Consider the following 13,621-nt stretch of genomic DNA (forward strand, 5'->3'; position numbering starts at 1 on the left):
GCAAACCTTAACAGCATAGAAAAAGTAGAAGTTGCCTTACTCACTCCCTATCATCTGGAATTATCTTAAACTTCCCTTTAATATTTCGTTTTATTCTCAAGAGCATCAGTTTTAGAAAACTCCCTATTTGTGTATGGAAAGCTGAGAGATGGTGAAACAGATGAAGAGCACAGGAAATGCGAAGCAGTAATTTCCACAGTGCTCCCCCTGGTGGGGGTGAACGATGGGGCAGCCACTTTGGAGAGTAGTTAGCAGCCCCTCAAAAAATTACACCTAAAATCCCCCCATAACTCAGGAAAGACTATAGGAGTCCCTTTTGGGGTGACAAAAATGTTCTAAAATTAAATTGTGGTGACAGATGCACAATTCTGTGAATGTACTAAAACTACTGCGTACTACAGTTTAAAAAGGGTGAATTTTGTGTTATGTGAACTATGTCTTAATAAGGCCATTACATAAAAAAGAAGAAAATGCAAGGGGGGAATGAATACTTTCAAGATAAAATTTTCTCCACATAGTAAAAAATCAGTGATTTGTTGTTTGTTCCTTCTTCATTCCTCAAATGCTTTTTTTTTTTTTTTTTACCTCCACAGCTGTGTGGCAACTGAGAAACTGCCCCTCTCACCCTTGACTCCTTTCTGACAGAGTAATTTCAGGTGGTAAAAGTAATATGTCTTTATTCAAGATTTCTTTTCTCAACTTAAAGTGCAAATACCATCCAATTCTTGCTTTCTGACATATTTGTACCCATGTGGAGCTTTGTCTTGACATGTCTATAACATAGGATATGTTAGTTTATGTCGTTTATCTGTACATGTGTTAGATCACTTTTCCAAAAGTCAGGCTCATTGAAGTACAATTTACATTCAGTCAAATTCACCTTTGGAAGGTTTCTAACTCTGCGAATTTTGGTGAAAGTTTACAGTCATGTATACTCCAGCACATTTGAGATGTAGAATGTTTCCACCACCCTAAAATGTTCCCTCACATCCCCTCTCCCCACGTCTAGGCCTGCACCCTCAATCTGATTTCCACCCTTAGGGTACTCTTCAATTTTTATTTCATGTTTCCATGTTTTATCCTGAGATAAATCTATCAGGCAAGATCTGGCTTTTTCACCCCTATAGCGCCCAATGTGGTGTTGGTCACCCTAAAGTTGCTTTGTAAATAGATACTGAATAAATAAATGAACGAATCACTTGACTTTTAGATCCCACCAAATCTTATCAAGGACTCTGCTCTCTGGTTTCCAGGATATGCCTTTTGAAAAGAAGCTATTAACCTTGTGAACAACTCTCTCCTAGAGTTTTTATTTATACAACCTTTTTAAAAAAAGGCCATAGTGATTTTCCACTTCAGAGATTTTGCTGAGCATTTCAAACATTTCCTTAGACTTGGGGCATACGAGTTTGTTTGTTTAACCAGCATGTGAGACTCTACACTCTCAACCCGAATCAACAGACAGAGATAGAATCTGGGACCAAATACAGCTGCTGCTCTCCCCTCCCCTGCCTGCTGGCCCAGGGTCTCAACCAGAGCTTCCTGGAATAAGTTCTCAGATCCCAGGGGTGGAATCTGACACCTGCTGGAGGTGGGACTTCACCTCTCTCATCATGCAGGGTGTGGCCCTGTGAAAACCCACCAGCAGCTGGCTCATCAGTCAGGCACAGATCCCCTTGGTCTTTCCTGTTCTGATTCCTCTTCCATATTGATGTGAATCAGAAAATTGACATTCACAGAACAATTACAGGCAGTGACCAGAATTCCCCCTGGCCTGACTGGTTGTATGAAATGGCCTAGTTCTGGAAGAGAAATTCCCGTTCTTGAAAAGTGTGGTGCTGTCCTCCAGGCTGGCCTACTTGCTCCACATTGATGGGTCCCTGTGTGCTTTCTGGGGGTTGGCTGACCCCCTGCTGTGCCCTCTGCACAGATGGCAAAGCCCAAGCAGCACAGGCACCACAGAACCTCACATTTTCCCTCTGAGGAGGTGGCAGCTTGCCTCCAATACGAAGACTTGATGCCGGCATCAAATTGTTCCTGGACAGAGCCCCATGCCCTCTTGTCAGACATGTGCCCCTGCAGTTTGCCCTGTGGCTTCCCTGGAGCAGCTCCGCTGGACGGCAGTCCCTGCTCCCTGGTGACAATGCATTCTGTAAACCTGAACCCTGCCAATGCTTTCAAGGTGTGAACTCTTGATGCAAGGTGGGGTTCTGTGGCTTGTGCGCTTCATAACCCCCACAGATAAACCGTTAACAAGGGGGCGGGGGGTGAGGATGCTTCAGGAAAAGAGAAAAGAAAGAGAGAAAGAAAAAGAGTCAAAGTAGAAAAAACATAATTCTTCATGAAGATCTTCTACAGGTATGGCAATCAAACTTTTTTTTATTACTACCATAGTAAGAAATGGTGTGCACACACATACACAAATGTACAAAATAAAATAGAAAATACAATTATGCACGCCTCATTAATTATGAGCAAGGGAAACCTGTTTCTATTATACTGTGTGTGCGTGGAGGGGTGGTGCCCTCGGGCAGCCTGAAGTCCACCCTCAGGCCGAGTCCTGCTCCTGCGGTGGGGTCTGCCACCCTAGTTTCCCCAGCTCGCAGGCCCCGTGGTTGTTGCCCTGCCGGGTTGCAACCGGAACGGGGCTGGACGGCCGGCTGGACACCGCGGGGGCGGGCGGGGCGCGGCCTAGGGATCCCGGCAGCAGCTCCCACGGTGGCGGTTCCGGACACGGCGCGGGATGGAGACGAACGCGGAGGACTGCGTGGCCGCCTGGTGGGACATGGTCGTGCGGAACGCGCGGTGAGTGTGCGCTGCCCAAGGCCGGCAGACCTGTCCACCCCGGGAGCGCAGGGACAGCTCCAGCTGCCGAGCTACTCGGCGATGGGGCAGAGGGAGGGGCGGAGGGAAGAGCAAGGCTACGATTCGTAACCGAGGCGCAAAGGCCGGCTTTGGGGTCGAGGGCAGGCGCTGTTGCTGCTGGGGGGAGGGGTAGGGAGGGGAGCTTCAGAGGCCCCAGAACTCTGTGAAGCCCTGGGACTTTTTGGATGCCACCTTATCCTCAGCCGCTACTCTGGCCCGCAAGACTCCCAGGTTTGATTTTTTTAGGAACTTAGATATCTTTGGAGCTTCTGAACTAGAGATTCCAGAAAAATGGTTCAGGTTCCTATAACAATCTCTTATCTGCCTTGACCATTTTGCTAATTCGCAGGGTGGATTTTAAAAAATAATGACAGTGACAGTAATTATCTATGTTATAGTCTTGGATGGTATCCTTTCAGGTCAAGGGCCTATCTGGTCGATGGAAACGGATGGGGAAGCCAGGTAGCTCCCAGAGTGTGAACCCTCTGGCATGTATTTAAAGAACAAACACCCTTCCATAATGCTGAAGGTGAATGGAACACGGAAGGTGAATGGTAACCTGGCATAACCTGTGTCGTGGTCTTACATCCTCTAAATCTGAAATGCCTATATCAATGAGTTTTTTATTTTCTTCTTCCCATGAATCCTTCCTTGGCTTAAACAATAATCTTAAACTATCTGAGTCTACCAGCCATATATTCCCAGTCTGGCATGTAACACAGCCAAGTATTGGTTGGAGAACCTGAACCCAGGAACTCGGGTATCTTGTTTTGGTTTGTTGGTATAGGAGGGTATTGGCTTTTTTGTTCGTCTTTGTTTTTGTTTAATTTTTTCTCATTACAAAATATTCAAGAACTGCAATCAGACAAAGGAGACTTCACTTTGGAATGCCTGAGTGGTGAAGACAAACACCCATTTTCTGTCTTATTCCTTCTGTAGCTCAGAACAGGGAGCAGAGCACAGCTGTCCCCGGGCCCAGCAGTGCAGACATGTCCGCTTCTGTGCTAGATCTGAGCACCAGTCAGAATATCCTGATTGACAGCACTTTTCAAACTTCCTGTTCCCGAGCACTACCTCCTGATATGGTCAATTGTTCTGGGAAACTTACTGACTTTCTACTTCGTGCTTTCTGTAGAGCTGATAGTTGATTATTTAACATGTATTTGGCAGAGAATCAAAGATACAGTTCATGCTTTGAGAGAACAACTCACTTTGCTGTTGTTGATAGTGGAGTGGGAGATGGGGAGTTGGGGACCCTCTACTACTTGCCTTACTAATTACTAAAAAATAAGTCTCAAGGGAAGCTTCCTGAGGGAGTAAAATAATAGTGCATTTCTTTGAGCAGAAAATTACTGATCTAATTTAACTCGCTGAGGCTGAGGCCCAGACCGCAGCATCCTGGGTCCCTCTAGTTTCTTGGAGCCAGGCTGGTTCAGGTCAGCACACATCGTGGAGGGCTCCCCGTGTGCCTTTCGTCTCAGGTTCAACCTGTTGATCAACAGTGTTTATGGAGCTCAGCCCTGTGGTAGACAGAGTGGAAAGTAAGAGCAGCGTTATATGCCACGTGGTTCTCATCGTCTGGGGCTTGGCATAAAGTTGGAAAGACAGGCTAATGATGAGAAAACAATCAGACAACCATTAAAGGTCAAACTGAGGCCTTGATTATAATTAGTGGGAAAGGTAAAAGGAGAAGAAAGGCCACCATGGGAAGATCTGTCTAGAGAGGCTTTGACAAAGAAGAGACACTTGAGGGGATGTGAAAGAAGGGGAAGATTTGGCTGGGAGGAAAGCAGAGGGGAGGACACGGATATAACTTGCATGTTGGCTGAATGAATGGGCATGTTGGGTGTGCAGCATGTCTTAATATTTGGAATAGTTATCTTGCCAAATGTCAGATTTGCACATCCCAAGGTGGATTTGTAGACACCTCTGAGTGCGAAGCACGAATGGTTTGCCCTGTGGCACCTAGGGTTCCACCAGGTTTCTCCAGTAAGGACCATCCAGTTCGGCTCCATGGCCCCTGCGGGATGCCGCGCAGTTACAGACACATCTGATCAAAGGGCAGGCACAGGAACCCCAGAACATTGAGGGGGCTGTTGGATGTGGCTGGCCGTTAGCGGGGAGTGGGCTGATGCTGCATCCTCTGCTCAAATAAGGTCTGTGAGCCACCCGGGACTTCTGATCCCCTACTGATCCAGGGGAAGTCAAACTGACAATCCCCCAGTTAAAAGAAGCCACTGTGTGCTCTAAGGGGTCCGGTCACTCTGTTCTCTTCTCACAGAAGTGCCTTGAGCTATTTGAGAGAAGGGTCCTGCATGAATTATTCTTTAAAAAGGGGAACATATTTCCTTCTACTGCCTCTGCTTCCCAAGCACCCTGCTACCTTCAAAGATAACTTAGCAGGAGCCTAACAGGCAGGGCAGCCTGAGTTCTGAGAGTCGGGAGAATGAAAGCTGGGGCCGGCCAGCTTGAAGGAAGCAGAAGAATTCAGATCGTGTTCAGTTCTGCCCGTTTGGGCTTGATCTGTGGCTCAAAGTGACTTTTCTGGGTTTTGATGTTTTATCTCTAAAATCAGAACCACAATGTCCTCTCCTTCCTACCACCTTCAGCCTATTTTAAAGTATTATGCAACAGTCATTTTCATTTCTTTCTTGCTGATTTCGTGAGTAGGCAATTGCCCATATCTGATGTATTTGAAGGGTTATTCATTACCCTTAGCCAAGGTATATTTTCCACTCTCTGAGAATTGCTGGAATTCATCAGAGATTCATTATCTTCTTCCTTCTTGCCTCTTCCAAACACATATAAGCACTCTGACTTTTAAGTTATTAACACTCAAGGGAAATTTTTTAGGGGTCTTTCTTTGATATTTTGGTAGCAGAAGGCTCCTGAGAACACAGGAGCAGAAAGAGGGGAGAAAGTAGGAGGAGGAAGGGACCCTGAGAGCGGCAAGGGTGCCGAAAGGAAGAAGGGGGTCCTGAAACAACCTGCTCTGGGAGCTGTATTTTGCCAGTGACCAGCCTTGTCCTTGGGGTTCATTTTTGCTTGCGTGGGTGGCACGAGGAACTCACCAGGCACATGACAGCACACTGCAGAGCATCACAGAGCTCGGGTCAAACAGACCAGGGTACATGTGGCCCTGCCATTCCCTGGTTGCGTGACCTTGGGAAGATTGCTTAACTTTTCAGCCTTCTCATTTGCCAAGTATAGGTGATAAAAGTTACCTTCTCAACCGCCTCTGGTCTGCTAGCAAAATCAAGGCAGGGGAAACAGTTTGTCAAAAATGCTTCTCAGCCCCCAACCTCACAATTTGATTACATTGAGCAGTCTTCACACTGACTGGCCACAAGGGGAAAGGGGTTTATTTAATGGGTGATGTGGACAAAAAACTGGAAGCAGGAATGTTCACACTGGCCCCCTGTATCCCTTGCTTCTCAAAGGTAAGAGACACTCAACCCTCCTGAGAGATGTGGCTAGAGACAGAGTGACATTAGTGATGCCTCATGGGAAACTCGTAACTTGTCTGCTGATGGCTCCCAGTTTAGTGGTTTGTGTCACGGGGACAGTAGGATAAACACTATGTGCATGGCCCACTGTGTCCCTCCCTGACCAGGCCCAGCCCTGCAGTCACCACCCTCCAGACCCCCTCACTCCCCACCCTGCTCCTCATGGTGCCCCTCACCAGGGAGGTCACATCAGAAGTGGGGTTTTTCTCTTATTGGCTCATTTCTTCCTAAGACCCAGTCAGAAGGGTGGTGATCTGATGTTAACTTGCTTAAGGCTTTAGACGACTACTACTAATGATAGCTAACACACAGCACTGAATTATGATATAATTAAAAACTGTGGCAACCGTTATATTGACTCCTGGTTCCTGATGACTTCAGGGTCCTCCTGGGGGGCTGCAGTGAGAGAATGAGCCTGACTCTGGGGCATCCATGCCTGCTCCCCGCCTGTCCTGGCCCTCTTGGGCTTTTTCAGCAGCTGGTCAGGGCCCTGCCTTATTGCTCTTCTCCCCTGCTTCTCCCTTAGTGCCTGCCCAGTCTTGATCTGTCCTAATTACATACAGTTCTGTAAATACTTAAATGCCAAGTTACCGGTAATTCCCTGTGTCAGTGTCTGAAGTTTGACTTGGACCTTGGCAGAAAAAACAAACCGAGACAAAACCTGGACTGATTTTTGAATACCTTATTTGTTTCACAATATCTTGCAGGTCTGTTCCACAGTGCTGTGAGACACTCAGAAAGAAGATTGCCACTCAGTACCGCAGCTTTACTAGTAAATCGTTAAAAGAACACATTTTCCCTCCTCTGATGGACATGTTAGTTTATTTTAATTTTTGTAAGTATATACCCTCCATGAATCTGCCTATATCTTTTCCCCAAATAAAGAGCCCACTGCTCTCACTGTACAATGAAAAATAGTCATCAGTTATAAAATTGTGGCTAGAGTTAAATGGTCTGAGACCAGGTTACCATTGGCTTTGGGGCTGAGCATGAGGCCTTGCAATCTGTTGGAAACAAAAATTTTGGAATCCAATTCAGGAGCTCAGTCTTCAAATCAGCTGTTAATGTGGGTGTTTTACTGCCTGTTGAAATCTTTTTCACTTCCTCTTCTTACCCATATCCCGAAAGACAGAGAGAGAGAGAGAGAGAGAGAGAGAGAGAGAGAATGAGCAAGAGAGAGAAAGAAAGGAAGGGAAATGCTGATGGTAGAACTCTATTTTCTCATGTCTTTTCTACCAAGTGCCGTGTTAGTCAATGTACTACGGGGCCCTTCTAGGACATGAGTAATGCTCTCACCTGCATGTGCCCAGGTGCATATTTATCCTGGACATTTCATGGCTTATGGCTCATAATTAGGTTTCACTTTAAAAAGTAACACTTGACAGTAGCTGAACACTCATCACCTGTTTCTGGTTCCTCTTATCTTCTCAAGGGAATGGTCTTCGTTGCTTTCAGCTTGAGATAAGCATAAGGATTGAATAAACTCTATTATGAACTACCTACCACACACTGGTGCTGTTTTAAAATCTAGCTTTAGAATTTTTTTGGCCAATCCTTCTGTAGGCTAGCCTTAGTCTATAAAATAAAATAATTTGCTAAGAATTTAGTGTAGTAGCTTGACGCTCAGAAATGTGTTAGCCGTGAGGTTAATTAGTTTTTTTGATTCTGAGTAAAACACCTGGAATTTGATTCTGGGAGTTGATCATGATTTCTTCTTTCCAGTCAAAGCACCATTTCTTGTGGATTTAAAGAAACCAGAGTCAAAGATGCCTGGCACAGTGAACTTCTATATCAAAGTTGAACCTAGGGTGATTCTGGGAGTCTGGTGAGTGCACTGATTGGGCACTGGGTTGCTTGATGAACTTGGTTTCCATGCTACAAGGGCGAGGATGAGCAGGGCTGTGCCCCTTGCCTGTGGAGAGGTTGGTGCTCCTCCGAGGCACCTGGAAGCTGTTCCGTACACCTTTCGTTTGTATTGATATTTGAGCTGCTTCAGTTTGCTTTTCAGGAACTTTACTTTGGAGTGTGACAAGCTCTGTGCTTCGGGTCTTTCACCAGGCCTGAAGGACCTGGTCCCGGCCCCTCCTCCTGACTTACTCCTCACTAATTTCTCTACTCTGTTCCAGACTCACTGGCCTCCTTGCATAGCACACCACACTCTGTCTACATATAGGGGTGCCCAACCTTTCAGTGTCTCTGGGCCACACTGGAAGAAGAAGAGTTGTCTTGGGCCACACATTAAATACATTGCAACATTTAATCACAAAAAAATCTCATAATATTTTAAGTAAATTTACGATTTTGTGTTAGGCTGAATTCATAGCTACCCTGGGCCACATGCGGCCCGCAGGCCGCGGGTTGGACACCCCTGTTTCTCTGTTCCCTCTGTTCCCGCCTTCTGTGTAACTGACTGTCTGCTCACCACTTGGGTCAGAGGTGGCTAATTTTCAGGGAAGCCTTTCCTCATCCCCATTTTAGGCATATTGTAGTGGCAACCTGTGTTTGTCCTTCATGGCATTTATTCCCTCGGTAATTAAGTAATGTTCATGCAATTATGTAGTTAGTGTTTGCTTTTCTTACAGGACTATGTCTTCCATAAGTGACTTTGTTGGTGGGTCTTCATTGCTTAGCACAGTGCTTGGCACTTATTCATTAATACTTGTCAAATGAAGTCATGAGCATTCTATTGTCTTTTGCTCCATGCTTCTTCTGTTTCGTTCTATTACTTCTCCATTGCTGCCAATTTCCCAGTGCTGTTTTATATTTCATCTCCCTGAGTTTAAACATGTGGTCATGGAATGTTTAGGACCCAATACGGATTCACAAACATCTTTCTAAACAGCAGGGTACAGTTCAGCTAAGCATGTTGAAATTTGAAAATAATTTTATTCTTTGCTCTTACCCCTTCGGTCGTTGGTTTGGTGAGTCACCTCTCTAGTCGGCTTACTCAGCTAGCGGCAATGCTGCTGGGTACCGTCTTCACGGTACAGAGGCCCTGGGGTTTTGTGTCAGAGGACTGAAGACTTTTCATCATGTGGCCAGTTCTCCAAGTCACCTTGGGACATGTCCTATGGCCGTGTTTATATTTTCAGGGTTTGTTCATTGGTTTAACAAGGCGAAGAAACTGAAGCTCAGGCAGATATCTACAATCACAAAGTCACTGGGTTTCTTGAGAAGAATAGCTTAGTTTCATGTTGAAGTTCTTTCCTCCCACCTAAACGGATTTCCCTTTATATTCTTTCCAACTTACCTGTTAAATCAAACCAATAGCACACAGCAAACATCTGTTATCTTTTACCTGTTTCCACTCGGTGGACTGTACTTTGATGGATGGCACGCAAGAACTGCCGTGTTGTAAGATTACTAGGTGTGGGAGTCAGAAGGACTAAAACAGTCCCTGGATAAAAGGGGTTGTCTCCGTGCACAGGGAAGAGGGGGCAGAGCAACAGTGGTTTTCATTACAGGATGCTTTGTCATATTACATTTTGATGTTTACCATATGTATATACTACTCAGGTAAACATTTGTATATGTAAATTTGAATAAAATATACTTATATAAACACAGTTATCTATCTATCATCTATCTATCTATCTATTATCCTTCTATCTGTCATCTACCTGGCATAAAAAGTGTTTCAGACTTTGGCAAGGATAGAGAAGTCTTCTCTCAGTCCTTGTGTGTTAAAAACTTTCCTTGCTCTTCAGGCACACAGTTCCCGCCTGCCGGAGGGAAGATGCTGAGGGGAAGGACCGTTGCTGGTATGAAGCGGCCCTTCAGGATGGCAACCCAATTATCGTTTACCTTCATGGCAGTGCGGAACACCGGTCAGTGCCTTTTTTTTTTTTTTAAGAGAGAGACAGAGCATTTCAGTCGTGTGGGGGAATGAAAGGCAAGGCTTGGTTTTCAACTCTGTAAGATGCTTCCACATATTTTTGCCTCTTGTTGAAATTTCATAGTGTCCTGGTAGTAGACTTTTCTTTAAAAAAATCCATACATTCTATATGTAGAATAATGTGGGTCCTTAACTGAGAGGGACACTAACTTTCAAAATTTAGATACTGGTTTCCAGGAAAGCAGTGGTTCCTTTACTACTAAGAGTGTCTGAAATGATGGATTGGACCCATGGATGATGGGAAAGGGAACAGGCATGAAATATGGGCACTGAAAGAGCAATTTCCATATCAATGGTGTTTTCACAAAGGTACATGAAGATTATTTTATTCAGCGTGGATCCTATTAATCAGTGCTGTGGACTTCTGTGAGAGATCACCTGGAATTCCGACCAAGTCTAGCCTAGAATACTGATGCCTCGGCTGTGCTCTCCCTGGTCCCAACCTTGCTTTGTAACAGAGACTGCCTCCCAGAGGCCGGGCTCTCCTTTGATGTGCAGCTGCCAGAGCCTTCAGTGGGCCTGGGATTACAGTGGCTGATGATGATCAGCTCTGACTGCCCCTTGTCAGCTTGGGGGAAGGGCGACGTGCCTCACAGACCCACAGACCTGGTTCTGTCTCTGGAGGGTCACTTCAAACTAAGTGACAAGCCCTGGAATCTGCCCCTTGGCTCCCTTGCCTATGTCTCTCTTTCTCACTGTCTTTTTCTGTCAGATGATGGCTTTCCCAAGACTTGCCTTTACTAAAGGGGCTTTCTTGAGGAGTCCATTTTAGAGTCACATTTACAGAGATTGCCTGTGAATTTAACATTTTTCAACATTGTTTAACATTGTTCTGATAGTGCAGACTTGGGCATGGTGTGACAATGCACTTAAGTAAAGGATCACGTGGATCCCACCTTCACATCTGCCCCTCTGTGTGAATCTGCTATTGTCTCAGTTATTGCAGATTTGCTAGCTCTGGGGTTAGCCCCAGCGTCCTCCTGTCCCCTGCCCAGAGGCCTCAGCTCACTGTCAGTAGTACTGAGCTGAAAGGAGGCCAAATGGGAGGTTATTTTGGAAAAAAAATGTTTCTTGAACCTCCAGGAGTGTGAGTCTCTCTCCTTCCCTTCACCTTGCCTTTGGTGGCTCCGTGGACAGGCTCCAGGCAGATACAAGTTTAGTGAGTGTGACTATATCATCCTTTGTTCTAAAAAGCCACTTTCTGGAACTTATTTTCCTTTAGCTTCTAAAAGTATTCTTAGAAATCAGTTTTGCTGCATAGAAGTGTAAGGAGATGGATTCAGATGTATATTCATCAAATGCTTGTGGCGAGAAGCAGAGGAGCTCGGCAGGAGTGGGAGCCATCAATCATTCCCCCTGACACGCCCACTTCCCTTTCTCCTAGTTATTTCTCTAACCTGACAAAGAAACGTGTGAGATCAGCTGCCAGCAGCATGGTAGTGATTTTTATTGAATTTGTCATCCCAGTTCCTAAATCTTGCTCTTTTTTTTTTAACCTTTTCTACAGGGCAGCACCTCACAGGCTTAATCTAGTACAGGTATGTCTGAAGGGGCCACAAGGCACCAATTTTATGTCTCCATCTATTCTCTTCTTAAGATCATCCTCAGCCTTCAGCGTGGTTGTCTTCTGAGAGCTCCCCAAGGTGGGTTTGGTGTCTGGGGCCCAGGCTCCCGTGGGTGGACTATCTTCCTGCTTTGACCATAGGGATCAACATAGCTGTGAATATCTCTGAGACCCAGACGCTTTCATGAATTTAGTACCTGCATTAGCAGATGGAATTGAAGGTTTATTTATTTGCTTTTCTGAGGGCTGGGGGCTGGGTTGAGAGGATACCTTAAGTGTGAATAGGATACAATCACTCCTACAAGAAACAACATTTTTTGTGATATAGGATAAAGACCTAGAATGTCTGTTTTTAAAAGTCATCCAGGCCCTGGCTTCAGCTCCATAAAAGGTTCTGCAGGGTGGGATGGTGGCCACGCTTTGCTGTTCTCACAAGCCTGCCTGCCATATGACTCCAGTTTGTTGGGGCGGCCCCTGCATTTCCAACTGTGAGGGCAATGGCAGGCTTCCCACTTATCCATCTCTGACTTCTGACTCAGAGCTGGTCAAGCAAGCTCTCTGTGTATCCTCTCCCACGTTCCAGCTGGGTCATTTTTTTTGCTGCAGGTGACCAGGTGGCTTATCCAGTTACTGACCACAGGGCCTGATCTCTCCTCTCAAGTGCCTGCTCCCATCTCAGCTCTTTCCCGATTTAACAGTATTAGTGGGGCGCAGGATCCTGCCAGGCCCAGAATCCCCAGCCCCTTCTTCATTCTCCCTCCCTGTTTCAGACAGGAAGCTCCTCTCTCCATCACTCACTGCCTTCACAGAGCTGACTGGTGGAGGAGTGGGGGCTGGATACAGTTTTGCCTGGGACGGTGATGCCTATTCATTTTTAGGTGTGCTTTCCATCCTGGACCCCTCTCTCTGCACTTCCCACGTGGGATGGTGGTGAAGCTGATGTCTGTGAGAACACGTATTTTTTTCTCCTCCCACTCTTGGCAGAGCTGACTTGTATGTTCCCTGTGTGCACAGAAGGGATAAAAGTTGGAGGTGTAGGTGTGAAAATTGGCCAGATCATCCTTGTGGTAGTTGGGGTGGGTGGGGAAGGTATGAGAAGACTTCTTCCCTCCCCCAGGCAGCTTCTGGATGTCACCAGCCCCAGTCAGCCCCTCCCAGCCTGGCCGTACTGCCTCAGCTCTTCATTTTCTCTCTTGGATAGGTGATTTCTTTTCAATAGATTTGCTACGGAAAACTTTAAGCATTTAGTTTATTCTTCTTAGGGATTTTTTTTTTCCTGGAGATAAGTTCCTAGACTCTGTTGCTGTTGTTGTTCTTGAGCTGTATTGTCACGTGGTCCTTCCACTTCCAGTGTCATAAACCACACACAAATGTTCCCATTTCCCTGGCTGCTGAACTGCCCTGTTTCTTAGATTACTTTTTTTTGGAGTGAATGTAGTATAAATAGATATTTAAAATAGATTATTTTCTCATTATTAGTTCAATTTGTATTTAAAAGTTCCTGATGAGAGTCAGCCACCCATGTCTATGCTGTGGGAGAGGAAGCACAGTACCTGGATGTACTCGGGCCCAGCTGTGAATCTGGGTTCTGCCTCTGGCCACGCGGGTGGCTGACCATGAACACATTGCTCCAACTCTCTGAGGCTCAGTTCCTCTGTCTGTTCAGTGGGGACAGTGCCTTCCTTACAGGACTATTGTGAGGATTTAGTTGGAAAGGTGTCTGTACAGTAAATTTGCTCCTTTGCTCTCTCTTCTCTTTGTCTATCTTTGTAATTCATTTCATTTAAAGAT

At 45.8% G+C, this 13,621-nt stretch overlaps 1 protein-coding gene across 2 annotated transcripts in view; it reads left to right on the top strand.

The window, feature by feature from the left end:
* Positions 1–2,531: 2,531 nt before the first annotated feature.
* ABHD12B (abhydrolase domain containing 12B) overlaps positions 2,532–13,621 on the top strand; it is a 28,458-nt gene continuing 17,368 nt past the window's right edge. The window contains exons 1-5 of one of the 2 annotated variants that reach the window (XM_045822666.1): positions 2,533–2,805; positions 7,079–7,206; positions 8,094–8,196; positions 10,079–10,198; positions 11,774–11,804. In XM_045822666.1, the coding sequence (XP_045678622.1) occupies positions 2,744–2,805; positions 7,079–7,206; positions 8,094–8,196; positions 10,079–10,198; positions 11,774–11,804 (444 nt within the window). In that variant the 5' untranslated portion in view covers positions 2,533–2,743. Of the gene's footprint in view, positions 2,806–7,078; positions 7,207–8,093; positions 8,197–10,078; positions 10,199–11,773; positions 11,805–13,621 lie in introns of both variants that reach the window. The other variant, XM_045822667.1, reaches the window with a different exon arrangement.

The sequence above is a fragment of the Phyllostomus hastatus genome, unplaced genomic scaffold (genome assembly GCF_019186645.2).
Source record: "Phyllostomus hastatus isolate PE091 unplaced genomic scaffold, TTU_PhHast_1.1 phas_scaffold_501, whole genome shotgun sequence".
Taxonomy (NCBI): Eukaryota; Metazoa; Chordata; class Mammalia; order Chiroptera; family Phyllostomidae; genus Phyllostomus; species Phyllostomus hastatus.